Source organism: Somniosus microcephalus, chromosome 32, assembly GCF_052327205.1.
Source record: "Somniosus microcephalus isolate GS21.2 chromosome 32, FLI_Smic_1.0, whole genome shotgun sequence".
Lineage (NCBI taxonomy): Eukaryota > Metazoa > Chordata > Chondrichthyes > Squaliformes > Somniosidae > Somniosus > Somniosus microcephalus.
In genome coordinates, this window is record NC_141018.1 from 31492569 (window position 1) to 31518440 (window position 25872).

A 25872-nucleotide genomic window follows, 5' to 3' on the forward strand; every position below is an offset into this window, starting at 1 on the left:
AATGGCGGAGCAGGTCAAAGGGCCGAATGACCTACTCCTGCTCCTAATTCTAATGACTGACCTGTTGCGTATTTCCAGCATGTTTATTTCAGATTTTGCAGTTTAAAAAAAGTCTTCACAAAGAAAGCTCGTTTGCATCTACACCAAGTTCAGTGATAAAACGGCAGAAAAGGCCGGGTCCCTAATATCTTTAGTATATTCCTGGTGGCGGACTGACAGCTCGGGTGATTATAGGCGGTTGATTGAAGGCCGCTTTTGGGCCTCCCCTGGGTCTATGGAGCCAAATTGCGTTTCTAATTGAAATGTTCACAGGGAAGATTCATGATTACACAAGAGATAGAACCTCAATCAAAATGCACAGCGCCTGTGCACTCAGCTCATGATGGGGCCGAAATAACAGCAATCATACGGGTCACAAATCAAGCTCGGGCCTGACTGCCTTGAATTTTAAACACTGATAAAAACATCAGGCGTCTTTGCTGCACTGATGCCCACGACACAACAGCTCAGCTTTTCTGGTCTGTCAGCAAACAGACAGTGAATATCGAGCAATGGCCGACTTACTCAAGCATAGCTCCCCTAACAAAAAAACAAGAGATATCAGTGCACCCTGTGCTCTATTACATTGCAGAGAAAATTGAAAATGTTTATGAATTTAAATCAGAGTATAGCCTAGAAGCTGTAATAATAGTAGGCGAATGATTCACCGGATTATATTAACATTTATTTTGTTTTGTTAATAATTGTTAATCGCCATGAGGACGGTGCCAGGGACGCTCGAGTCCACTCCAACTGAGCGGCTCCCGGTGCTGTCCCACATTGCCCCGCCCGCCATTCCCCGCGACCCCACCGTGCCCCGCGAGATGGAAAAAAATCATCAACAACATCGACCTTCCCGTTGACGAAGACTTGAAAAACCCACCGCGAAAGCGCTTAAAATCACGCCGGCCGTTCTGGGAAACAGCGGCCAATATTCACGCAGCTGGTATCAGCCCACTATCCAGATGGACGGAATCGTGGGACGCATAGCAACATAAAGAACCAACACCTCATCACTGACCCAGCAGCAGAGGTCCCCGGCTTCGACCTCCCTCGCAGACAGTGGACGGCGCTCAACCCAATCCGCACAGGGCATGGACGGTGCAGCCACCTGCTCCACGAGTGGAAGGTGAGGGACGGCCCGAAGTGTGACTGTGGCCATGAGTCCCAGACCGCGGAACACATCACATCAACCTGCCCACTGAGATCTGTCGCGGGAGGCACCTCATTTCTCCACTCGGCATCTCAGGAGGCCATCGAACGGAGAGCCAAACTAGACGTCCCATTAGAAGCTTTTCCCGTCACATGAAACAGCAACAACAATATCCATAAGGACAAACCAGAGAAAGTCTCCACAAACGCTCTTACAAGACAGACTTGCATTTCTATAGCGCCTTTCACAACCCCAGGAAGTCCCAAAGTGCTTTACAGCCAATGAAGGACTTTTGAAGTGTAGTCATTGTTGTAATTAGAAAGAGCAAACATTTTATTTTGCGGGTTTTGTATTCTCAGGGCATCCCAAGGTGTTTCACAACCAACAAAGCACTTTGGAAATAAAGTTACCGCCATTATGTAGGCAAACATGGCAGCCAAGGTGCCACGCACAGCGAATGAGATAAATGACTGGTTAATCTGTCTTTTGGTGGGTGTGCATTGAGGGATGAATATTGGTCCGCACACTGGGCAGCTCTTTTTACACCCGCCTGCCTCAATTGAACGCTGCATCAAAAAGACGGCACCTCCGACAGCGCGGCACTCCCTCAGCACTGCACCGAAGCGTCAGCCTCGACTATGGGCTCGAGTCTCTGGAGTGGGACTTGAACCCAACGAGCACTTCTGACTCAGAGGCGAGAGAGTGCTAGTTGCTGAGCCAAAACGACAGCGTCAAGGTGATTACTCAAGATATTCCTGTCATTAAAAAGCTGGAATTGGGCCACATTGATGACGCCCATCTCCTTCAAAAATAAAATAGACACAGAAAAGTAAAGAGAACAGATAAGTACTGTACACTATAACGTTAATTTGATGAGACAGCACTTGAAACTGCTTTAAGGATAGAATATTAATTAATCTGAATGAATGCCTCATTTTTTAGTTCCTGCAGCGATAATGTAAAACAGACACAGATCTCTTTAAGGCTGCGCCTCTCCTTTAAGGCTGATTGCCCTGTAAATAGCCACCTCTTGTATTCTCCCTGTCCGTCACTGGAGCACACAGCTCTGCTCACACGGGCTGCGTTATTTATTGCGATCCAGTTGGAGGAGCTAGCTCACTGCTGGCCTATGAAAGGGTTCATGCTGCAGACAGCGGAATTCACACGGCATTACACCGTGAAGAGGAACAGACATTGTGCCCTCCCTGTGCAGGGGGAACTCGCTCTGCACTTCTCCAGCCAAGAACAAGCACAGGCACGATGGGCCAAATGGCCTCCTTCTGTGCTACATAAGAACATAAGAAATAGGAGCAGGAGTAGGCCAATCGGCCCCTCGAGCCTGCTCCGCCATTCAATAAGATCATGGCTGATCTGATCCTAACCGCCAATCTATCACAGAATGATCTCCTGAATCTAACAGAATTAGACACATGAAATAGTAATCCTCTGTTGGGCTACAGTGATAACAACAACCACTTGTATTTATATAGCGCCTTTAATGTAGTAAAACGTCCCAAGGCGCTGCACAGGAGTGTTTGAATACAAAAAAAATCGACACCGATCCACATAAGGATAAATTAGGGCAGGTGACCAAAAGCTTGGTCAAAGAGGTAGGTTTTAAGGAGCATCTTAAAGGGAGGAAAGAAAGAAAGACTTGCATTTCTATAGCGCCTTTCACGACCACCGGACGTCCCAAAGCGCTTTACAGCCAATGAAGTACTTTTGAAGTGTAGTCACTGTTGTAATGTGGTAAGGAGAGAGGTAGCGAGGCGGACAGGTTTGGGCAGGGAATTCCAGAGCTTAGGGCCCAGGCAGCTGAAGGCACGGCCGCCAAAGGTTGAGCGATTATAATCAGGGATGCTCAAGAGGGCAGAATTAAGAGGAGCGCAGATATCTCGGGAGGGTTGTGGGGCTGAAGGAGATTACAGAGATAGGGAGGGGCGAGGCCAGGGAGGGATTTGAAACAAGGATGAGAATTTTGAAATCGAGGCGTTGCTTAACCGGGAGCCAATGTAGGTCAGCGAGCACAGAGGGTGATGGGTGAACGGGACTTGGTGGACAGTTACAAAATGTTCTTTAGGTCGGAAGGTCTGCGAGAGTGTGGACACTCATAGCTCAACTTACGACAAAAATACTGGCAATGCTAAGTTGTTTTGACTTGCAATGAGTGGTGTAAATGTGGCTCTGCATCCTTGAATAAAACAATGATATTTTGGGCTTTATTTTCTGTGGCTGTGAATGGGTTTTGTCCTGAGCCAGTGTGAAGGAGCTTTTACAGTTTTATTCACTGCAAAAAAGGAGTCTGAATTTCTTTGTCCTTTCCAAAACCCACCCTCAGCCCTCTATAGTGTCGGCTGTGGCTCAGTGGGTAGTACCCTTGCTGAGTCAGAAGGTTGTGGGTTTAAGTCTCACTCCAGGGACTTGAACACATAAAGCTAGGCTGACACTCTAGTGCAGTGCTGAGGGAGTGCTGCAGTGTCGGAGGTGCCGTCTTTTGGATGAGACATTAAATCGAGGCCCCGTCTGCCCTCTCAGGTGGACGTAAAAGATCCCATGGCACTATTTCGAAGAAGAGCAGGGGAGTTCTCCCTGGTGTCCTGGCCAATATTTATCCCCCAATCACCATAACAAAAAAGCAGATGATCTGGTCATTATCACATTGCTTTTTGTGGGACCTTGCTGTGCGCAAATTGGCTGCTGCGTTTCCTACATTACAACAGTGACTACACTCCAAAAGTACTTCATTAGCTATAAAGCGCTTTGAGACGTCCGGTGGTCGTGAAAGTCGCTATATAAATGCAAGTCTTTCTTTTCTTATTTTATAACACACTGAAGACCACAGTTAATTTATCCAACTTTATATAACTAGCTGGGGAGGCCCGGCGTTGCCAGGGCAGTTTAGAGGGCCGCGCGGTTGACGGCCGGCCGCTGCCGCTCCCCCGCTCTGTGTCTCGGGCCGTGCGGTTGCCGGCCGGCCGCTGCTGCTCCCCCGCTCTGTGTCTCGGGCCGAGCGGTTGTGAGGCCTGGCCCGAGTGACCCCATCGGCCCAAGTGACCCGAACTCGCCTCCCGCTCCGGCGGGCTGCCGCAGCTGGTAAAAGCAGGGGAAAAAATGGCGGCAACATTTCGGGAGGCTGCAGGATTAGGTCCCGCCCATGATGCACTGATTGGTCAACCATCAGGTCACTGAACTGTAGGATTGGTCAACCATCACGTCACTCAATGCTAATGAGCGGTAGGATTGGTCAACCACTAATGAGCGGATTTTTGAACGTTTTTTGTATACTGTCCGAACAATTTTTGTCTGGCCAAAAAGTAAATACACCTATGACACTCCCCTGATCATCAGCTTTCTTTTGATATAACATATGTGTAGGTACGCTCTATAACTTTTGAGTGTATAGCGGACAGACAGACATACAGACGGACGGATCCTTTTATTTATATATATAGATAGATTCTGAGAGACTCCTATCATGCTTCAGGCAAAATGTCAAAAGTATTATATAAAGAGAAAGAAGGCCAGTTATTTTATTTTTCTGCTGGATTCTCTAAGCTTGATAACCTGTCCTTTCCCAAAGGGCGGGAACTGGGGATTTACAAGCAGCTGCCAACCTACAGAGACCTCCCTCAGCAGTTAGCCTCTAATTGACCCCAGGGGTGCTTAGTTACACCACCTCTCCACAGGGAATGCCTGACCAATGGTCTTAAAAGTATGTGTCAGATTAAACATACCTGACATAAACACCTCAACAATGCTTCAGACCCCAGACTACCCATGAGCAATGCCACGGGAGATCAGCTAGCTTTATTTAAAAAAAACACACAGACAGGAAAAGCCTCTTGTCCCCAGTGGTTATCTCGAAATGAATGATGAGACGATAATCTAATCAAGGGGCTCCAATGACAGCATAAATCACAGAAGGCAAAGCTCCTTTGCTTTACCAATATCATGTAACTCTGAGACTGGATAAGGACATTGAGTAGGTTGGGCCTATACTCTCTGAGGTTAGAAGAATGAGAGGTGGGGGAAAAATTGGGTTGCTTTGCGCCTCCCGTTAGCGCCCCCCCCCCGGGCGCGGTGCTGTTAACGCCTCCTGCAAAATTCAGCGGGAGGTTAGCAGCGGCTGCGCTGCTGGTGATGACATCATCACCGTGCGCAGCACCCCAGCTACAAACCTCCCTTGTGCCCCCTGACCTATCGCCGGACGTTAGGTCCGACAGGATCAGGGGGTGTTTTTGCAGCCACGGCGACGCAAATGAAAGGGCAGGTGTCGGGCGGCCATATTTTTTTTTGGGGGGGGCCGACTGCCAGCAGCTGCCCCCATTTCCCTTTTGTATGCCGGGGTGCTGGCCACGATCGGTCAGCCCTGGCGCTCCTCTTGAGTGCCGGGCTGCTTTCCCGGCAACCCCGCTCCTCGGTGGTCCAGCAGGGCCCCGGTGTGCGCAGTGATAGGCCCCTCCCCTTTAATCAGGGGAGGGAGGCCTGCAATACCGCGGCGCTACGTGCCGGCGCGTGTGGCGCTCTTACACGTAGCGCCGCGATATTCAGTTGTAGCACCCCAAGCAAGAGGTGGAGCGCGTCCTTGGGGCGCAACCGCTGAATTTACAGCGCTGGGGGCACTAACTTTTTTGGGGCGCGGAAAATAGTAACAGATGGTAAAGAAGTGAAGAAATTTCTCCCCATCTCTGTCCTAAATGGCCGACCCCTTATCCTGAGACTGTGACCCCTGGTTCTAGACTCTCCAACCAGGGGGAAACATCCTCCCAGCATTCGACCCTGTCAAGCCCTCTAAGAATTTTATACATTTCAATGAGATCACCTCTCATTCTTCTAAACTCAGGAGAATATAGGCCCAATCTACACAATCTCTCCACATAGGACAATCCCCCGATCCCAGGAACTTCAATGAAAATGAAATGAGCGAGCGATATATAACAGCGGCCAAGTAATTCTCTATCGCCCGTTTCACACTATCGTTTCACACAATGCTGTCGAGCAACCGGGAACTCAAGCGGAAAAATACTCCGTCGGATCAAGGTACGCTCAGCAGTGGCCGTGACTGGGACCCTCAGACCGCCCCCCCATCCACCCGCCCCGAGAACACTCTGTGCGTTCAGACTTACACATCATCGCAGACCCCTGCATCGAGCCAGGAAATATCCAAACCTTTCAACGAGTTCTGGTCACGGTTACAAAGTCAGGTCCCACGCTCCGCCACCGCTGAGCGTCCAGTTGGTTGGTGTGCAGGAGCGGCGCAGTGTCAACCCAACGCAGCCCCTTCCCAGGAATTCCCATCTTTTCCTTCCGGAGTCAAGCCGGGAACTGAAGCCTGAGTCCTACTGTCACAGCCTAGGAGAAGCGGTTCCACTGTGACGTAAAGGTTGCCCCTGATAGCACTCACAGGCCGTGAGAGTAATTGAATCGTAGGACTAGAAATTCCGTATGTTAGCGCCTCCCATTAGCGCCTGGCTGAGGGGTGGGGGGGGGGCAAATGCAGCGATGCCCGCGAACCTCAGTGCCGGTTATCTCTTAGCGCCTGGGCCTCTCGCGCCTCACAGATCGTGACATCGCAAAGTGCGCAGCGTCCCGTTATCGCCCCAGATGGAAAATTCACTAGGGCACCCCCTGCTTTATCGCCTCGCGTCGGCAACGCCAGCAAGAGGAGGCGTTGTGAACTCGGTGGGCCACTTCGGGAGCGGTAATTAAAGGGAACGTTTTTCAGCTGGCGCAACCCTTTGTTATTTGCACCAGTCTGCAAAGTTTTTGATGTTTCATTGGTGCGAGATGTCCAAGCCCTCCACGTTGTGAGAGTGTTTGGGGCTGTAATGGCAGTCGCCCAGGTCGCCCTGCAAAACAGAACCGATGACCACCAGCTTGTGCAGCATCAATGGCCCTTCCCTTTAAGCGAGGGAAGCAGCCTCTGTGATGAAAGAGTGCCGGTTACAATGCGCTCGAAATTGTTCAGGGCTCTGCCGCTACTGCCCTGCTCATGGACTTTAGCGCCCTAAGGGAAGTGTTTAGTGCTTGATTTAACGCTCCACTTCCCTCTTGGAGCGCTAGAACTGAATTTCGCGGGAGACGGGAATGAATAGCGCCCGGCGCTAATTTGTCAGCTTTCAAAGTTTTAGCACCCCAAACGGGGCTAAACCGAATTCCTCCCCCATAGAATCTTACGGCACAGGAGGAGGCCATTCGGCCCATCCAAAACAGGTCAAGCTCTCTCTTGAAGGTATAAGGCGAATCAGCATTGACCGCACGAGCCGGAAACCTGTTCCACTGGTTCTCTATTATAGAATCTAACAGCACAGAAGGAGGCCATTCGTCCCATTGTGACCGTACTGGCCCTTTGAAAGAGCGATCCAATTAGTCCCGCTCCCCCCTGCTCTTAGTTTTCAAGTATTTATCCAATTCCCTTCTGAAAGCTGCTATCGAATCAGCTTCCACCGCCCTTTCAGTCAGTGCGTTCCAGATCACAACAAAGTGCGCTGTGTAAAAAAAAAAAAAAAATTCTCCTCATTTCCCCTCTGGTTCAGAGACAGGTCCAGCTCTCGGTTGGAGGAAGCCAGTGAATCCACCGCACGATCTGGCAGCCAGTCCCACAGGTCCGCTATTCTCTAGGAAAGGTACAGCCGTCTGTATCCAGACCTCATTTTTAAGCCTGGTGTGCTATATTGCTTTATCCAAAACTCAGCTGCCCATGTCCTAACTCGCACCAAGTCCCGTTCGCCCATCACCCCCTGTGCTCGCTGACCTACATTGACTCCCGGTTAAGCAGCGCCTCGATTTCAAAATTCTCATCCTTGTTTTCAAATCCCTGCAGGGCTTCGCCCCTCCCTATCTCTGTAATCTCCTTCAGCCCCACAACCCCCCTGAGATATCTGCGCTCCTCTAATTCTGCCCTCTTGAGCATCCCTGATTATAATCGCTCAACCATTGGTGGCCGTGCCTTCTGTTGCCTGGGCCCTAAGCTCTGGAATTCCCTGCCTAAACCTCTCCGCCTCTCCACCTCTCTCTCCTCCTTTAAGACACTCCTTAAAACCTACCTCTTTGACCAAGCTTTTGGTCACCTGCCCTAATTTATCCTTATGTGGCTTGGTGTTAAATTTTGTCTTATAACATTCCTGTGCAGCACCTTGGGACGTTTTACTACGTTAAAGGCGCTATATAAATACAAGTTGTTGTTGTTACTGAGGAGGCCTAAATGTATCGTGAAAAACTGCAGCCCAGGAGGGGCGGCCGTCCAGAGCAGGACAGGAACGCTCAGGCCAGCAGCAGCCATTTTAAAAATTAAAGCTTTCAGCTTGTCACTAACGTGCCCCACCCCCACATTTCCCCCCCCGCGCCCCCCCCCCCTCCTCCCTCAGCACAAACAGGGCAATTTCCTCAACTGGTAGGAACACAGACATCAGGTTTATCCAACAGATCAGTAAATGAGCTACAAGGTATTATCATACTTCACTGTCGCATCAATGTCTCTCTGACAGGCTACGGGGGCCGGCTGCTGCCTGTGCACAGACTGCACAGCTTAACCATCGAAGTAATGAAGTGAAGGCAAAACATCTCTTGTGTATGAATCCGACATACTGAAAGAAAAACTTGCACCTCATATCGCTCCTCGTCACTCAGGAAGAAAAGAAAGACTTTTCCATTTCTACTGCGCCTTTACACGATCAGGGCGTCCCCAAAGCACTTTTACAACCTTTTTTCAAGTGTTGTCGCTGTTGTAATGTAGGAAACGCAGCAAAATATCTGCGCGCAGCAAGGTCCAACAAACAGCAATGCGATAATGACCAGATCATCTGTTTTAGTTATGTTGGTTGAGGGAGAAATATTGGCCCAGGAGAACTCTTATAGAGTCATAGGCCTAGAAATTCAGTGGGCTGCGCCACCCATTAGCGCCTTAAGAGGGCGCTAAGTGGGTCAGAAGCCGTTAACGCTGCGCCGCTACCGATGACGTCATCGGTGTGCGCAGCGCCCCGCTAACGCCCCGATCAGGATATTTAGATGCGCCCCCTGCTTTAACGCCGGAAGCTATGTGCGACCGGTTCAGGGGGGCCTACCTGCGGCGGTAGAGGCGCTAATTAAAGGAGGTGCGGGGTGGCTATTTTTGTTGCTGGCCGCCTGCCAGCACCTCTCCGCGCTGCCGTCCCCGGCCTCCTGAGCACCCCCCCCCCCCGCGGCGTGCTGACTGCGTTCCAAGAGGAGAAGTGCCGGGCTCTTTTTCCAGCACTCGCGATCCTCAATCAGGCTGCACAAGGCGCCTCCCCTTTAAGAAGGGGAGGAAGGCCTGCAGTACCGCAGCGCGCCGTGCCGCAGCGTGTGGCGCTGTGGCACGTTGCGCAGCGATATTCAGTTGCAGTGTCCCAAGAGGGATGCGGGGCGCCTCCAGTAGCGCCGCGCTTCCCTCTGGGGCGCGCCAACTGAATTTCCGGCGGGCGGTCGCGACTGCTTCCGGGGCGCTACTTTTAGCGCCCTGGCAAGGCTGGCGCCCGAAACGGAGCTATAGTGAATTTCTAGGCCATAGAGTTATACAGGAAACTCTCTTTTAACCGGCCCCTAAATATCCGGAAATCTCTCTTAACCGGCAAAATTCAGGAGTAGGTTCAGGTAAGTTTTACTATATATTAGTGGCCGCGTAACCGGGGTTCCTGGATCGGTGGCCGTGTAACCGGGGTTCCTGCACCTGTGGCCGTGCAACAGGGACTCCTGGATCTGTGGCCGTGTAACCGGGACTCCTGCACAAGTGCCATGTAACCGGGGCTCCTGCACCTGTGGCCGTGTACGGGGCTCTCGTACCTTGGTAAGTATACCTCTCTGTAATCCGGACTTTTTGATCAACCGGCACCACGCCGGTCCCGTCGGTGCCGGATAAAAAAGTTTCCTGTACAGCACAGAAAGAGGCCCTTCGGCCCATCGTGTCCGCGCCGGCCATCAAGCCCTGTCTATTCTAATCCAATTTTCCAGCACTTGGTCCGTAGCCTTGTATGCTATGGCGTTTCAAGTGCTCATCTAAATGCTTCTTGAATGTTGTGAGGGTTCCTGCCTCTACCACCCTTTCAGGCAGTGAGTTCCAGATTCCAACCACCCTCTGGGTGAAAAAGTTTTTCCTCAAATCCCCTCTAAACCTCCTGCCCCTTACCTTGAAACTATGCCATCTGGTTATTGACCCCTCTACTAAGGGAAAAGTTCCTTTCTATCTACCCTATCTATGCCTCTCATAATTTTGTACACCTCAATCAGGTCCCCCCTCAGCCTTCTCTGCTCGAAGGAAAACAACCCCAGCCTGTCCAGTCTCTCTTCATAGCTGAAGCGCTCCAGCCCAGGTAACATCCTGGTGAATCTCCTCTGCAGCCTCTCTAATGCAATCACATCCTTCCTATAGTGTGGCAACCAGAACTGCACACAGTATTCCAGCTCTTCTTCCAATAGCACTGTGGGATCTTTCACATCCACCTGAGAGGGTAGACGGAGCCTCAGTTTTAACGTCTGCATCTGAAAGATGGCACCTCCGACAGTGCGGCACCTCCCTCAGCACTGCACTGGAGTGTCAGCCTAGATTATGTGCTCAAGTCTCCTTGGAGTGGGACTGTGAACCCACAGGCCTTCTAGACTCGGGAGGCTGAGAGAGCGTGCTACCCACTGAGCCACGGCCGACACTGAGCCAGAGCGCTGATGAGGATGAACCTCAGTAGTTATGTAGGTCGCTACTCGTTACATACAGCGGACTGGAGCCGCAATCCAGTTGGCCTGCCGGCCAGTCCGAGAGTCTGGTCTCGTGCGAAAGCCCCTTTCAGTTTATAAGTGCAGCCGACGGCAGGAGGGAAAAAAAGGTCTGTTTGTGTTGAGACTCACTGAAACACCCCTCAACAAAGTGGCCAAGCAGCTGCCGCTGAAAGGAGGAGGGAGCTGTTTCTGGGGCCGGAATTAATGAGATTCCTTCTGCATGTAAAATAATTTCACACTCAGGGAGACAGAGGGCAGCACGTAACCTTCTATAAAGTGCCTGCGGGGCTGCTTTGCTCGTGCTTTTATTGAACAGCCTCCGCATTCTCTCTTCTTCCCAACACATTTATTACACACAAGGGCGCAGTTTTCTAGTTTCTTCGATGCGAGCTATTCCAATTTGGCCGTCGCTTTGACGGCGGACCAACGTGCAAAAGCACAGCTTGCTCAACGATGGAGTGAGGGAGTCGGGAGCATCGGCGAGCCTTTAATAAATTCATGGGCTGGGCCGGCACCGGTTCCTGATAGCAGCTCCCAGCAGTTAGTGCGGGAGCACCAAGTGGAACATCTTCCCTCCGGTGCCCAGTCTGAAATGAGCGAGAGAGGTGGAGCAGAAAAATGGCAGCCTCACAGCCAGCGGCACGAAGGTCGAGGTGATATTAATTGGCAGCAATGATAAAAAGCACCAAAATCGAGTCATAAATAGATTGCTGCAAAGCCCACTCATCCAGCCGCTGGCCTCATTAAATTGACGTCCGGCTTTATCTCTGGTGCCCAGCACTAGTGGACACCCCGTAACAACAACAATTTGCATTTATACGGTGCCTTTAATGTAGTGAAATGTCCCAGGGCGCTTCACAGGGGCGATTATCAAACAAAATTTGACACCGAGCCAGGTACCAGGAAATTCGGGCAGATGACCAATAGCTTGGTCTAAGGGGTAGGTTTTAAGGAGCGTCTTAAAGGAGGAGCGAGAGGCGGAGAGGTTTAGGCAGGGAATTCCAGAGCTTAGGGCCCAGGCAACAGAAGGCACGGCCGCCAATGGTGGAGCGATTAAAATCGGGGATGCGCAAGAGACCAGAATTGGAGGAGCGCGGAGATCTCGGAGGGTTGTAGAGCTGGAGGAGGTTACAGAGATAGGGAGAGGGGGCGAGGCCATGGAGAGATTTCAACACCAGGATCAGAAAAGTAAATTTGAGGCGTTGCTAGACCGGGAGCCAATGTAGGTCAGCGAGCACAGGGGGTGAAAAAGTGCAAAATTCCCACCGACACCTGGGAATCCCTGGCCCAAGACCGCACAAAATGGAGGAGAAGCATCTGGGAAGGCGCCGAACACTTCGAGTCTCTTCGCCGGGAGCAAGCGGAAGCCAAGCACAGGCAGCGGAAGGAGCGCACGTCAACCCAAGCACCCCACCCACCCGCCCCTTCAACCACCGTCTGCCCCACCTGTGACAGAGACTGTAGGCCCCGCATTGGACTCACCAGTCACCTGAGAACTCATTTTTAGTGTGGAAGCAAGTCATCCTCGATTCCGAGGGACTGCCTAAGAAGAAGAAGGTGGGTGAACGGGACTTGGTGCGAGTTAGGACATGGGCAGCTGAGTTTTGGATGAGCTCAAGATTAAAGTGGGTGGAATGTGGGCAGCCGGCCAGGAGAGCGTTGGAATGGTCAAGTCTAGAGGTAACAATGGCGCAGATGAGGGTCTCAGCAGTGGATGGGCTGAGGCAGGGGCGGAGTCGGGCGATGTTACGGAGATGGAAGTAGATGGTCTTGGTGATGGAGAGGATATGGGGGGTCAGAAGCTCATCTCCAGGTCCAATAGGACACCGAGGTCTCAGCCTGAGACAGTGGGCGGGGAGCTGGACGGAATCGATACCCAGGGGATGGAGCTAGTGGCGGGGGGCCACGATAACGCCGCTATATAAATGCAAGTTGTTGCTGAGTGCCACATTCCCAGTGTAGTCGAACGGCAGCTTACGGCACATTGGAGCATTAATCGCTTCTAAATAACCCCCAAAAAAGGGCTTGATGAATCGCGTGCTCATTTACATACTCCCCTGAACGCACATTCTGCTGTCACAGCCCTGCATCAGCTTGCAACGGATTTCACTTTCCTGGGCTGGCAATCCAATTAAGTGTACACTGAAATTAATTAATTAAACTAATTAAGCCAATTCTCTTGGACTGAACGGAGATAAAACTAGTACCTGATTTACACCGAGGCTCGTAGGGATTTAGCACTTGCCTGAAAGGTATTGTTCATTACCATTTCTGACTCGGGAGAGGCCGCCAAGGTGCCGGTATCAGGTGGCGGCCTCATCAGGCATCCTGGCCTCCATCGCGGCCTGCAGCTCGGCCTGGAGACAGGCAGGATCGGTGTGCCGCAACAGGAGGCCTCAAACCACCACTTTAATGGGTCCTCGATAGGGTTGCCAACCCTCAAATGAAAAGATTAATTTCCTGGGTACTGCTGTGAGCAGAGCTTGGGAGAATAATCATAAAGGGGAATTTTCAATACTTTATTATTTATTAGTTATATAAATATTGGAGATGAGAATTTTTTTTAAAAAGGCTGTCTGACTGGGTAGCGGGGGGTGGTTGGAGACGAGAGGCCATGCGATTAAACCTCTGGGAATACCTCCCACCACACTTGGCGACCGCTGCAGGTCGGGATGTTCCGGAGCGCGACCGCAGTCCTCGACGCTGCTGCGCCCCCTGCAGGTCGGGATGTTTCAGAGCGTGACCGCAGTCCTCAACGCTGCTGCGGCCCCTACAGGTCAGGATGTTCCGGAGCACGACCGCAGTCCTCAACGCTGCTGCGCCCCCTGCAGGTCGGGATGTTCCAGAGCGCGACCGCAGTCCTCGACGCTGCTGCGCCCCCTGCAGGTTGGGATGTTCTGGAGCGCGACCGCAGTCGGCTGCACCTCTCGGACGCCAAAAAAAGAAAAAACCCATGCCTCGAATCAGATTTTACCCCGAGCTCAGGGGAGGTGCTGGCATCATGCAAACCGGCCTCTGGAGCAGGCTTCATACCACAACCAATTTGGAGGGGAAAGGATTGGGGTTAAATAAATTTAGCCCTTCCCCATTGAACAGTTTGGCACATTGCGAGTCCGAGCTCAGAGGTCACCGCGCCCGATCTGTGGCCCTCCCGTCAAAGACGGACAGAAAGTCACGAGGGCTGCAAAGCCGTAGCTGGAATCTCCGTGCCCAAACTCCCAGTGTGCACTCTCTTGGCGCTCTGCACTCAGTGAACCAACTGATCCAATCAACCCCACTGGAAACAGTCTCTAGATCTGCTACTGCATCACTCTATTCTATCTGCCATCCAGCCACGTCAGCTGCTGCTCAGTGGGTAGCACACTCGCATCTGAGTCACGAGGCTGTGGGTTCACGTCCCACGCCAGAGACATTGGGCACAAAAATCTAGGCTGACACTCCCAGTGCAGTGCTGAGGGAGTGCTGCACTGTCAGAGGTGCCGTCTTTCAGATGAGATGTTAAACCAAGGGCCCGTCAGCCCTCTCAGGTGGACGTAAAAGATCCCACGGGCACTATTTCGAAGAAGAGCAGGGGAGTTATCCCCAGTGTCCTGAACAATATTTATCCCTCAATCAACATCACTAAAACAGATTATCTGGTCATTATCACATCGCTGTTTGTGGGAGCTTGCTGTGCGCAAATTGGCTGCCATGTTTCCTACATGACAATAGTGACTCCACTTCAAAAAGTACTTTGTTGGCTGTAAAGTGCTTTGGGATGTCCGGTGGTCGTGAAAGGCGCTGTATAAATGCAAGTTTTTCTCTCTATTTTCCCTACTGTGCCCACATACAGAACGCAAATAGTTACGTGTGTGCAACCACAATATTTGATGCCCACATCTGTGCAGAATCTAACATCTGCATGTATACAAAGAAGAAGTAAGACTTGCATTTCTATACTGCCTTTCATGACCACAGGGCGTCCCGAAGCGCTTTACAGCCAATGAAGTACTTTTTGCAGTGTAGTCACGGTTGTAATGTAGGAAACGCAGCAGCCAATTTGCCCACAGCAAGCTCCCACAAACAGCAATGTGATAATGACCAGATCATCTGTTTTAGTGATGTTGTTTGAAACAACACTCACTGGGAGTGTCAGCCTAGATTTTGTGCTCAAGTCTCTGGAGTGGGGCTTAAACCCACGACCTTCTGACTCAGAGGCGAGATTGGTACCCCTGAGCCACGGCTGACACAGCTATGAAGTAAAAACAGAAAATGCTGGAGATACTCAGCAGGTCAGGCAGCATCTGTGAAGAGAGAAACAGAGTTAACGTTTCAGGTCGGTGACCTTTCGTCAGAACTGGAAAAAAGCAGGAAATGGAACAGATTTTTAAGCAAGTGTAGGGGCTGGGAAAGGGGGGAGGGGATGAACGAACAAAAGGGAAGGTCTGTGATAGGATAGAAGGTGGGAGAAGTTAAGAGGCATTAAGAGACATTCAAGGCAAGCGGAGATGGTAATCGGACAGGTTAAGAAACAAAAGATGGCTTTAGATGAAGTGTAAATTGCGCTGGCAGAATGAAAGACAGCTGCCCTGTGGGAGAGAAGAACAGAAGGCAGAATAGCTATGAAGTACCTGATTGACACACAAGTCAAGGAAATGGCCTATGTGTATCCATGTGCGTATGATCACTAAAAGGACAAAGAAAATCGCCCCGCTGAGAGATTGCCACTTAAGCCAGCCAGGCACTGGGAGTCTGTATAAAGCATGTGTCAGTCTCTTCAGCACACTGTACTCACCTGGGCTTCATGGTGTGTGATTTCCTGGTTTTCAACATGGTCCTCAATTGTAGGCTCCCTGCAGACAAGAGAGAAATTTTAAGATAAAACTGGTTTCAAGCCAAGTCTACAGCAACCTGCATTTATATGTCGCTTTCAAAGTAGAAAGACATCGCAAGTTCCTTCACAAGGAGAAATGGAAAGGACACCGAGCCTTCGTGAGAGCGGTGATCGAAAACTTGGTCCAAGAGATACAACAAGCAGTTGAGTTTATTTAGCGCCTGTAAGGTAGTAAAATGTCCCACGGTGCTGCACAGGAGCGTAATCAAAAAACATTGACCCTGAGCCTCAAAAGGAGATATTAGGACAGGTTGGTCAAGGAGGTTGGTGACGTAAGAAAACTACTAGGCACTTGGTCTAAGCGTTAAACAAAGCTTTAATCAACTGTTTTACAACATGGAGGTCTAGTTGTGTCCTTCACTAGTTCCTGTTAAGAATGCCCTGCGCAAGCTGGGCCCGTGCCCGAGTATTTATACTCTCCCTGGACAGCGCCACCCGCAGGCCGCTCAGTATTATTTCATAAGTCTTTCTTTCATGAATGACTGATTCATGTCAGTGGGTTTTATGGAGCATCTGAAAAGAGGAGAGGTGGAGAGGCAAAGATGTTTGGGGAGGGAGTTCCAGAGCTTAGGGCCTAGATGGCTGAAAGCATGGCTGCCAATGGGAATAAGGGAAAAAAATACTCTGGAAAAATTCCACTTCGAACCCCTCAGGTGATGGAAACCAGTCCAGGAGATCACATGGGCCATGTGTTATCTGTAAAGTCATTTTACGGATGATTGCTGTCCTGCCAGCACATCATAAATTAAATTAAATTCATTCTTCCCAAGTCCAGAGGCTACAGAGGCAAACTTCACATAATCGCGGTGTGGGCATAGCATTTATAAAAACACGTGTGGGCCCAGAGTGGGAGAAAGACAAAATCATGTTTCCACACATATATATGTGGAGCCGGCGATTTATTTGGGCTCAGGTTACAATTATTGGGACCATTTTGCCAGCCAGCACTTCCTCCCCACAAACTGCCCCCTCACAGCCTCCATAAGTGTGGCCAAAACTGCACGTCAGCCATTGAAATAGAAATAAAACCAGAATTTATCAGCCTGCTCTACCACGTGAAGGGAGTTCAGGACAGGTTTAACTTTACATTTAACTTAGACAATGAGCACAGGACCAGAAGCCACCAGTGCAAAATTCATAAACCTCGGGGAAGGTCAGAGATTCGAAAGAACTTTTTTATCCCACAGGGTAGTGAGTGTGGAACAGACTCCCAGCGAAGGGAGTTGACCTGAGGTTAACCGATGGCTTTAAGATGGAGTTGGAGCGAAGGGGAATTCAGCATTCGGGAGATATTGTGGGAGGTGGTAATTGGACTCGGGACTGAGTGGGCTTCATAAACATAAACAGCATAAGAAATAGGAGCAGGAATAGGCTACTTGGCCCCTCGAGCCTGCTCCACCATTCAATAAGATCATGGCTGATCTTGGGCTCAAAGCCACTTCCCTGCCCGCTCCCCATAACCCTTCACTCCCTTATCTTGCACAAATCTATCTCTCTCCACCTTAAATGTATTCAATGACCCAGCCTCCACGGCTCTCTGGGGCAGAGAATTCCACAGATTTACCGCCCTCTGAGAGAAGAAATTCCTTCTCATCTCAGTTCTAAAAGGGCGACCCTTTATTCTGAAACTATGCTCCCCAGTTCTAGATTGCCCCACGAGGGGAAACATCCATTTATCCCGACTCTCTGCTTTCATGGGGCCAATTGTTTTTTTCTCGCCCCATGGGTTCTCCTCTCATGAAGCGTCTGGCTGATGCCAGGATACGGATCTCTGGCTACCTTCGGACACACATGTGAAAATCTGGACAGCAAGTGATGGTGTTTGGCCATCGGGACATCCTAGCTGACCCCGATTATAGTTTAGGTCTCCTTACCTAAGAAAGGATGTACTTGCCATAGAGGGGGTGCAGCGAAGGTTCACCAGAATTATTCCTGGGATGGCAGGACTGTCGTATGAGGAGAGATTGGGTCGACTAGGCCTGTATTCACTAGAGTTTAGAAGAATGAGAGGGGATCTCATTGAAACGTTTAAAATTCTGACAGGGCTAGACAGACTGGATGCAGGGCGGATGTTTCCCCTGGCTGGGGTTCCTAGAACAAGGGGTCACAGTCTCAGGATACGGGGTAGGACATTTAGGTCTGAGATGAGGAGAAATTTCTTCACTCAGAGGGTGGTGAACCTGTGGAATTCTCTACCACAGAAGGCTGTGGAGGCCAAGTCACGGAATATATTTAAGGAGATAGATAGATTTCTAGACACAAAAGGCAAGGGGTATGGGGAGAGAGTAGGAATATGGTGTTGAGATAGAGGATCAGCCATGATCATATTGAACGGTGGAGCAGCCTCGAAGGGCCGAATGGCCGACTCCTGCTCCTATTTTTCTATGTTTCTATAAAAGGTTTGTCAAATGCTTATTGATCAAAGCAGAACTCTGTTAGATCAAGGCAGAGCTCTGTTAGAGCAAGGCAGAACTCTGTTAGATCAAGGCAGAGCTCTGTTAGAGCAAGGCAGAACACTGTTAGATCAAGGCAGAACTCTTAGAGCAAGGTAGAGCTCTGTTAGAGCAAGGCAGAGCTCTGTTAGATCAAGGCAGAACTCTGTTAGAGCAAGGCAGAACTCCGTTAGATCAAGGCAGAGCTCTGTTAGAGCAAGGCAGAACTCTGTTAGAGCAAGGCAAAGCTCTGTTAGATCAAGGCAGAGCTCTGTTAGAGCAAGGCAGAACTCTGTTAGATCAAGGCAGAGCTCTGTTAGATCAAGGCAGAACTCTGTTAGAGCAAGGCAAAGCTCTGTTAGATCAAGGCAGAGCTCTGTTAGAGCAAGGCAGAACTCTGTTAGATCAAGGCAGAACTCTGTTAGACCAAGGCAGAACTCTGTTAGATCAAGGCAGAACTCTGTTAGATCAATGTAAGAAGTCACACAACACCAGGTTATAGTCCAACAGCTTTATTTGAAATCACAAGCTTTCGGAGCGCTGCTCCTTCTTCAGGTGAAGTGGAGAAATGCATAAAGACACAGCTTATATAGTCAGAGAATCGTGTCAGATGTTTACAGGTAACCTTTCCAACTGCCATTTATCACACCTCGGCAGAGAGATAATCACAGCAGTCAAAGGTGTGAATGGTGTCCAAACAGGTCAGTCAGGGAAACATTACATCAAAGAACAATGAGGTGGGGTCACAAGGGGTCAAATATTGCAGATGCTGGGGTCTGTATGAAAACGAAAAAAAAAAAAAGACAAAAAACATTTTTTTTGGCTGGAAATCACAGCAGGTCCGGCCGCATCTGTGTAGAGAGAACAAGCCAATGTCGACTCGAGTCTGGATGACCCTGCGTCAGGTGGGGTTACATGTAGCGTGACATGAACCCAAGATCTCTGTTGAGGCCGTCCTCATGGGTGCGGAACTTGGCTATCAGTTTCTGCTCGACAACTCTGCTAGATCAAGACAGAAGTCCGTTAGAGCAAGGCAGAGCTCTGTTAGAGCAAGGCAGAGCTCTGTTAGAGCAAGGCAGAACTCTGTTAGATCAAGGCAGGACTCTGTTAGAGCAAGGCAGAACTCTGTTAGATCAAGGCAGGACTCTGTTAGAGCAAGGCAGAGCTCTGTTAGAGCAAGGCAGAACTCTGTTAGAGCAAGGCAGAGCTCTGTTAGAGCAAGGCAGAACTCTGTTAGAGCAAGGCAGAACTCTGTTAAAGGAAGGCAGAACTCTGTTAGAGCAAGGCAGAACTCTGTTAGAGCAAGGCAGAACTCTGTTAGATCAAGGCAGAGCTCTGTTAGAGCAAGGCAGAACTCTGTTAGACCAAGGCAGAACTCTGTTAGAGCAAGGCAGAACTCTGTTAGATCAAGGCAGAGCTCTGTTAGAGCAAGGCAGAACTCTGTTAGATCAATGTAAGAAGTCACACAACACCAGGTTATAGTCCAACAGCTTTATTTGAAATCACAAGCTTTCGGAGCGCTGCTCCTTCTTCAGGTGAAGTGGAGAAATGCATAAAGACACAGCTTATATAGTCAGAGAATCGTGTCAGATGTTTACAGGTAACCTTTCCAACTGCCATTTATCACACCTCGGCAGAGAGATAATCACAGCAGTCAAAGGTGTGAATGGTGTCCAAACAGGTCAGTCAGGGAAACATTACATCAAAGAACAATGAGGTGGGGTCACAAGGGGTCAAATATTGCAGATGCTGGGGTCTGTATGAAAAACGGAAAGAAAAAAAAAGACAAAAAACATTTTTTTTGGCTGGAAATCACAGCAGGTCCGGCCGCATCTGTGTAGAGAGAACAAGCCAATGTCGACTCGAGTCTGGATGACCCTGCGTCAGGTGGGGTTACATGTAGCGTGACATGAACCCAAGATCTCTGTTGAGGCCGTCCTCATGGGTGCGGAACTTGGCTATCAGTTTCTGCTCGACAACTCTGCTAGAGCAAGGCAGAGCTCTGTTAGATCAAGGCAGAGCTCTGTTAGAGCAAGGCAGAACTCTGTTAGAGCAAGGCAGAACTCTGTTAGGTCAAGGCAGAACCCTGTTAGATCAAGGCAGAGCTCTGTTAGAGCAAGGCAGAGCTCTGTTAGAGCAAGGCAGAACTCTGTTAGAGCAAGGCAGAGCTCTGTTAGATCAAGGCAGAACTCTGTTAGATCAAGGCAGAACACTGTTAGAGCAAGGCAGAACACTGTTAGATCAAGGCAGAACTCTGTTAGAGCAAGGCAGAGCTCTGTTAGAGCAAGGCAGAGCTCTGTTAGAGCAAGGCAGAGCTCTGTTAGATCAAGGCAGAGCCCTGTTAGATCAAGGCAGAAGTCTGTTAGATCAAGGCAGAGCTCTGTTAGAGCAAGGCAGAACTCTGTTAGAGCAAGGCAGAGCTCTGTTGAGCAAGGCAGAACTCTGTTAGAGCAAGGCAGAACTCTGTTAGAGCAAGGCAGAGGTCTGTTAGAGCAAGGCAGAGGTCTGTTAGAGCAAGGCAGAGCTCTGATAGATCAAGGCAGAACTCTGTTAGAGCAAGGCAGAACTCTGTTAGATCAAGGCAGAGCTCTGTTAGAGCAAGGCAGAGCTCTGTTAGAGCAAGGCAGAGCTCTGTTAGATCAAGGCAGAGCTCTGTTAGATCAAGGCAGAGCTCTGTTAGAGCAAGGCAGAACTCTGTTAGAGCAAGGCAGAACTCTGTTAGAGCAAGGCAGAAGTCTGTTAGATCAAGGCAGAACTCTTAGATCAAGGCAGAACTCTGTTAGATCAAGGCAGAACTCTTAGATCAAGGCAGAACTCTGTTAGATCAAGGCAGAACTCTGTTAGATCAAGGCAGAGCTCTGTTAGAGCAAGGCAGAACTCTGTTAGAGCAAGGCAGAGCTCTGTTAGAGCAAGGCAGAGCTCTGTTAGAGCAAGGCAGAACTCTGTTAGAGCAAGGCAGAACTCTGTTAGAGCAAGGCAGAACTCTGTTAGAGCAAGGCAGAGCTCTGTTAGAGCAAGGCAGAGCTCTGTTAGATCAAGGCAGAGCCCTGTTAGATCAAGGCAGAGCTCTGTTAGAGCAAGGCAGAACTCTGTTAGAGCAAGGCAGAACTCTGTTAGAGCAAGGCAGAACTCTGTTAGAGCAAGGCAGAACTCTGTTAGAGCAAGGCAGAGCTCTGTTAGAGCAAGGCAGAACTCTGTTAGATCAAGGCAGAAGTCTGTTAGATCAAGGCAGAAGTCTGTTAGATCAAGACAGAGCTCTGTTAGAGCAAGGCAGAGCTCTGTTAGATCAAGGCAGAACTCTGTTAGAGCAAGGCAGAGCTCTGTTAGAGCAAGGCAGAACGCTGTTAGATCAAGGCAGAGCTCTGTTAGATCAAGGCAGAACTCTGTTAGAGCAAGGCAGAACTCTGTTAGATCAAGGCAGAACTCTGTTAGAGCAAGGCAGAAGTCTGTTAGAGCAAGGCAGAAGTCTGTTAGAGCAAGGCAGAGCTCTGTTAGATCAAGGCAGAGCTCTGTTAGAGCAAGGCAGAGCTCTGTTAGATCAAGGCAGAGCTCTGTTAGATCAAGGCAGAGCTCTGTTAGAGCAAGGCAGAACTCTGTTAGAGCAAGGCAGAACTCTGTTAGAGCAAGGCAGAAGTCTGTTAGATCAAGGCAGAGCTCTGTTAGATCAAGGCAGAGCTCTGTTAGATCAAGGCAGAGCTCTGTTAGATCAAGGCAGAGCTCTGTTAGATCAAGGCAGAACTCTGTTAGATCAAGGCAGAACTTTTAGATCAAGGCAGAACTCTGTTAGATCAAGGCAGAACTCTTAGATCAAGGCAGAACTCTGTTAGATCAAGGCAGAACTCTTAGATCAAGGCAGAGCTCTGTTAGAGCAAGGCAGAACTCTGTTAGAGCAAGGCAGAGCTCTGTTAGAGCAAGGCAGAGCTCTGTTAGAGCAAGGCAGAACTCTGTTAGAGCAAGGCAGAACTCTGTTAGAGGAAGGCAGAACTCTGTTAGAGCAAGGCAGAACTCTGTTAGAGCAAGGCAGAACTCTGTTAGAGCAAGGCAGAACTCTGTTAGAGCAAGGCAGAGCTCTGTTAGAGCAAGGCAGAGCTCTGTTAGATCAAGGCAGAGCTCTGTTAGATCAAGCCAGAGCCCTGTTAGATCAAGGCAGAGCCCTGTTAGATCAAGGCAGAGCTCTGTTAGAGCAAGGCAGAACTCTGTTAGAGCAAGGCAGAACTCTGTTAGAGCAAGGCAGAACTCTGTTAGAGCAAGGCAGAACTCTGTTAGAGCAAGGCAGAACTCTGTTAGAGCAAGGCAGAACTCTGTTAGAGCAAGGCAGAGCTCTGTTAGAGCAAGGCAGAGCTCTGTTAGAGCAAGGCAGAACTCTGTTAGATCAAGGCAGAAGTCTGTTAGATCAAGGCAGAAGTCTGTTAGATCAAGGCAGAGCTCTGTTAGAGCAAGGCAGAGCTCTGTTAGATCAAGGCAGAACTCTGTTAGAGCAAGGCTGAGCTCTGTTAGAGCAAGGCAGAACGCTGTTAGATCAAGGCAGAGCTCTGTTAGATCAAGGCAGAACTCTGTTAGAGCAAGGCAGAACTCTGTTAGATCAAGGCAGAACTCTGTTAGAGCAAGGCAGAACTCTGTTAGAGCAAGGCAGAAGTCTGTTAGAGCAAGGCAGAGCTCTGTTAGAGTAAGGCAGAGCTCTGTTAGAGCAAGGCAGAGCTCTGTTAGAGCAAGGCAGAGCTCTGTTAGAGCAAGGCAGAGCTCTGTTAGAGCAAGGCAGAGCTCTGTTAGAGCAAGGCAGAACTCTGTTAGAGCAAGGCAGAACTCTGTTAGAGCAAGGCAGAGCTCTGTTAGATCAAGGCAGAGCTCTGTTAGAGCAAGGCAGAACTCTGTTAGAGCAAGGCAGAACTCTGTTAGATCAAGGCAGAACTCTGTTAGATCAAGGCAGAACTCTGTTAGATCAAGGCAGAACTCTGTTAGATCAAGGCAGAACTCTGTTAGATCAAGGCAGAACTCTGTTAGTGCAAGGCAGAACTCTGTTAGAGCAAGGGTGTACAAGGGTGTAGGCCACGTGCGTGTGTATCATGGAGCCTTGGGAGCAGGACGGGGTAGCAGGAACTAAACAAAGTGTTAACCCACGTTCCCGTTAATGAGCATTATTTTCTAGTTGTTGATACTGGCAGGTCTTGGTGTTCTGATTTAGGCTTTGTCCAACCATGAGGCACTAGTGCTAAGGACAACCCTTTCCAAACCTTCAGGCTCACAAAACTCAAACAGGAAATACCAGCAAATAAGAAATATGAGGGCAATTGCAACTTAGTTACTTTGAGGGCTGGCGTGCCATTGTCTTGGGGGTAGCCTATGGCACCAGGGCTGTAGGCTGGACACAGCTGTCAGCTGTGGCTCAGTGGGTAGCACGCACGCCTCTGAGTCAGAAGGTTGTGGGTTCAAGTTCCACTCCAAAGATCAGCACATAACTTAGGCTGACGCTCCCAGTGCAGTGCTGAGGGAGTGCTGCACTGTTGGAGGTGCCGTCTTTCGGATGAGACGTTAAACCGAGGCCCCGTCTGCTCTCTCAGGTGGATGTAAAAGATCCCACGGCCATTATTTCGAAGAAGAACAGGGGAGTTCTGCTTGGTATCCTAGCCAATATTTCCCCCTCAACCTAACTTCACTAAAACAGATTATCTGGTCCAATAGCAAAATACTGCAGGTGCTGGAAATTTGAAATAACAACAGAAAATGCTGGAAACACAGAGCAGGTCAGGCAGCATCGAGGAGAGAAACAGAGTCAGCGTTTCGGGTGGAGGACCCTTCGTCAGAACTGGAAAAGGTTAGAGAAGAGAGATTTTTAAGCAGGGATTATCTGGTCAATATCTCATTGCTGTTTGCGGGAGCTTGCTGTGCACATTGGCTGCCACGTTTCCTACATTACAACAGTGACTACACTTCAAAAGTACTTCATTGGCTGTAAAGCGCTTTGGGACGTCCTGAGGTTAGAACATAAGAAATAGGAGCAGGAGTCGGCTTTCGGCCCTTCGAGCCTGCTCCGCCATTCAATGAGATCATGGCTGATCTTCTGCCTCAACTCCATTCACCGGCCCTATCACCATATCCCTTGATGCCCTTACTAGTCAGAAATCTATCGACTTCTGTTCTGAATATACCCAATGACTGAGCCTCCACCGCCCTCTGGGGTTGAGAATTCCAAAGATTCACCACCCTCTGTGTGAAGAAATATCTTCTCATCTCAGTCCTGAATGGCCGACCCTTTATCCTGAGGCTGTGTCCTCTGGTTCTAGACTCCCCAGCCAAGGGAAACATTCTCCCAGCATCCACCCTATCAAGCCCTGTAATCATTTTGTATGCTTCAATGAGATCCCCTCTCATTCTTCTGAATTCAAGAGAATACAGGCCTAGTTTACTCAATCTCTTCTCATACGACAGTCCCGCCATCCCAGGAATCAATCTGGTGAACCTTCGTTGCACTCCCTCTATGGCAAGTATATCTTTCCTTAGGTAAGGAGACCAAAGGAAGGATATACTTGTGAAAGGCGCTACAATAAATGAAGTGCCAAAGACTTCTTTCTTTTCTGTTTTAGAGTCGCTTGCGTGCCTACAGACTGGTTAGCCATCCTGCAAGCATCTTCCGCGAAACAAATTAATGGCGATGCCAGGCTACATGATCTACACAAGCTGGAAACCGGCTAAAAAGAAACTCCACCTTTTCTGAGAGAGTACAGCGGCTTGCTGAGTCGGAAGAGGATTGGGAGCTCTGACTGAGGCCTGCGGTTCCCTCGTCTGCCTCTCCTTTGGATTAGTACCTCGGAAAAGGTAGTCATACTCCGGGAGTATTTGTGCCAGGGCATCGTAGGTCGGAAGGCTAACTCTGTCCTGCTGAAGCTGGGAAAGAATAAAGAATACTGGTAAGACAAAGCAAAGGATTAACTTCACGGAAAAGAAAATAGTACTGGTTAATAGCAGCTTCTTTAAATGTGTTGCACATTGCAGTTGAGCCCTTCTTAACCCACTGAAGCGTTGTCTTACAGTGGTATCACATTCCTTCCAGGTGAAACAGCGATTTACTTGTACTTCTTGCAATCTAGTATACTGTATTCGCTGCTCACGATGCGGTCTCCTCTACACTGGGGAGACCAAACGCAGACTGGGTGACCGCTTTGCGGAACACCTCCGTTCAGTCTGTGAGCCTGGCCCCGAGCTTCCGGTGGCCTGTCACTTTAATTCTCCGCTCCACTCCCATGCTGACCTCTCTGTCTTCGGCCTCTTACACTGTTCCAAAGAAGCTCAACGTAAGCTCGAGGAACAGCACCTCATCTTTCAATTAGGCACTTTACAGCCTTCTGGACTCAACATCAAGTTCAACAATTTCAGATCATAACCTCGGCCCCTATTTTTTCAGATGGCAGCTGTTGATGATTCTGCTGATCCCATTTGCACCTCTTCTAGACTCATCTTTTGTTTCTTTACTTGTCCCATTACCATCTCCTTTTGCTTTGTACAATCATACCTTTTATTATTTAATCTCTCCTGCCTTCCAGCCTATCACAGACCTTCCCTTTTGTTCTTTCCTCCCCTCCCCCCTTTCCCCATCCCTACACTTGCTTAAAAATCTGTTACATCTCTAACTTTTTCCAGTTCTGACGAAGGGT

General features: G+C 49.6%; 1 protein-coding gene across 1 annotated transcript in view; it reads right to left on the minus strand.

Moving 5' to 3' along the window:
- The window catches only part of ccdc33 (coiled-coil domain containing 33), a 340583-nt gene that overhangs the window by 38132 nt on the left and 276579 nt on the right, over positions 1-25872 (minus strand). Inside the window, 2 exon segments of the mRNA XM_085972306.1 lie at positions 15693-15750; positions 24927-25105. Coding sequence (XP_085828432.1) covers positions 15693-15750; positions 24927-25105 — 237 coding nt within the window.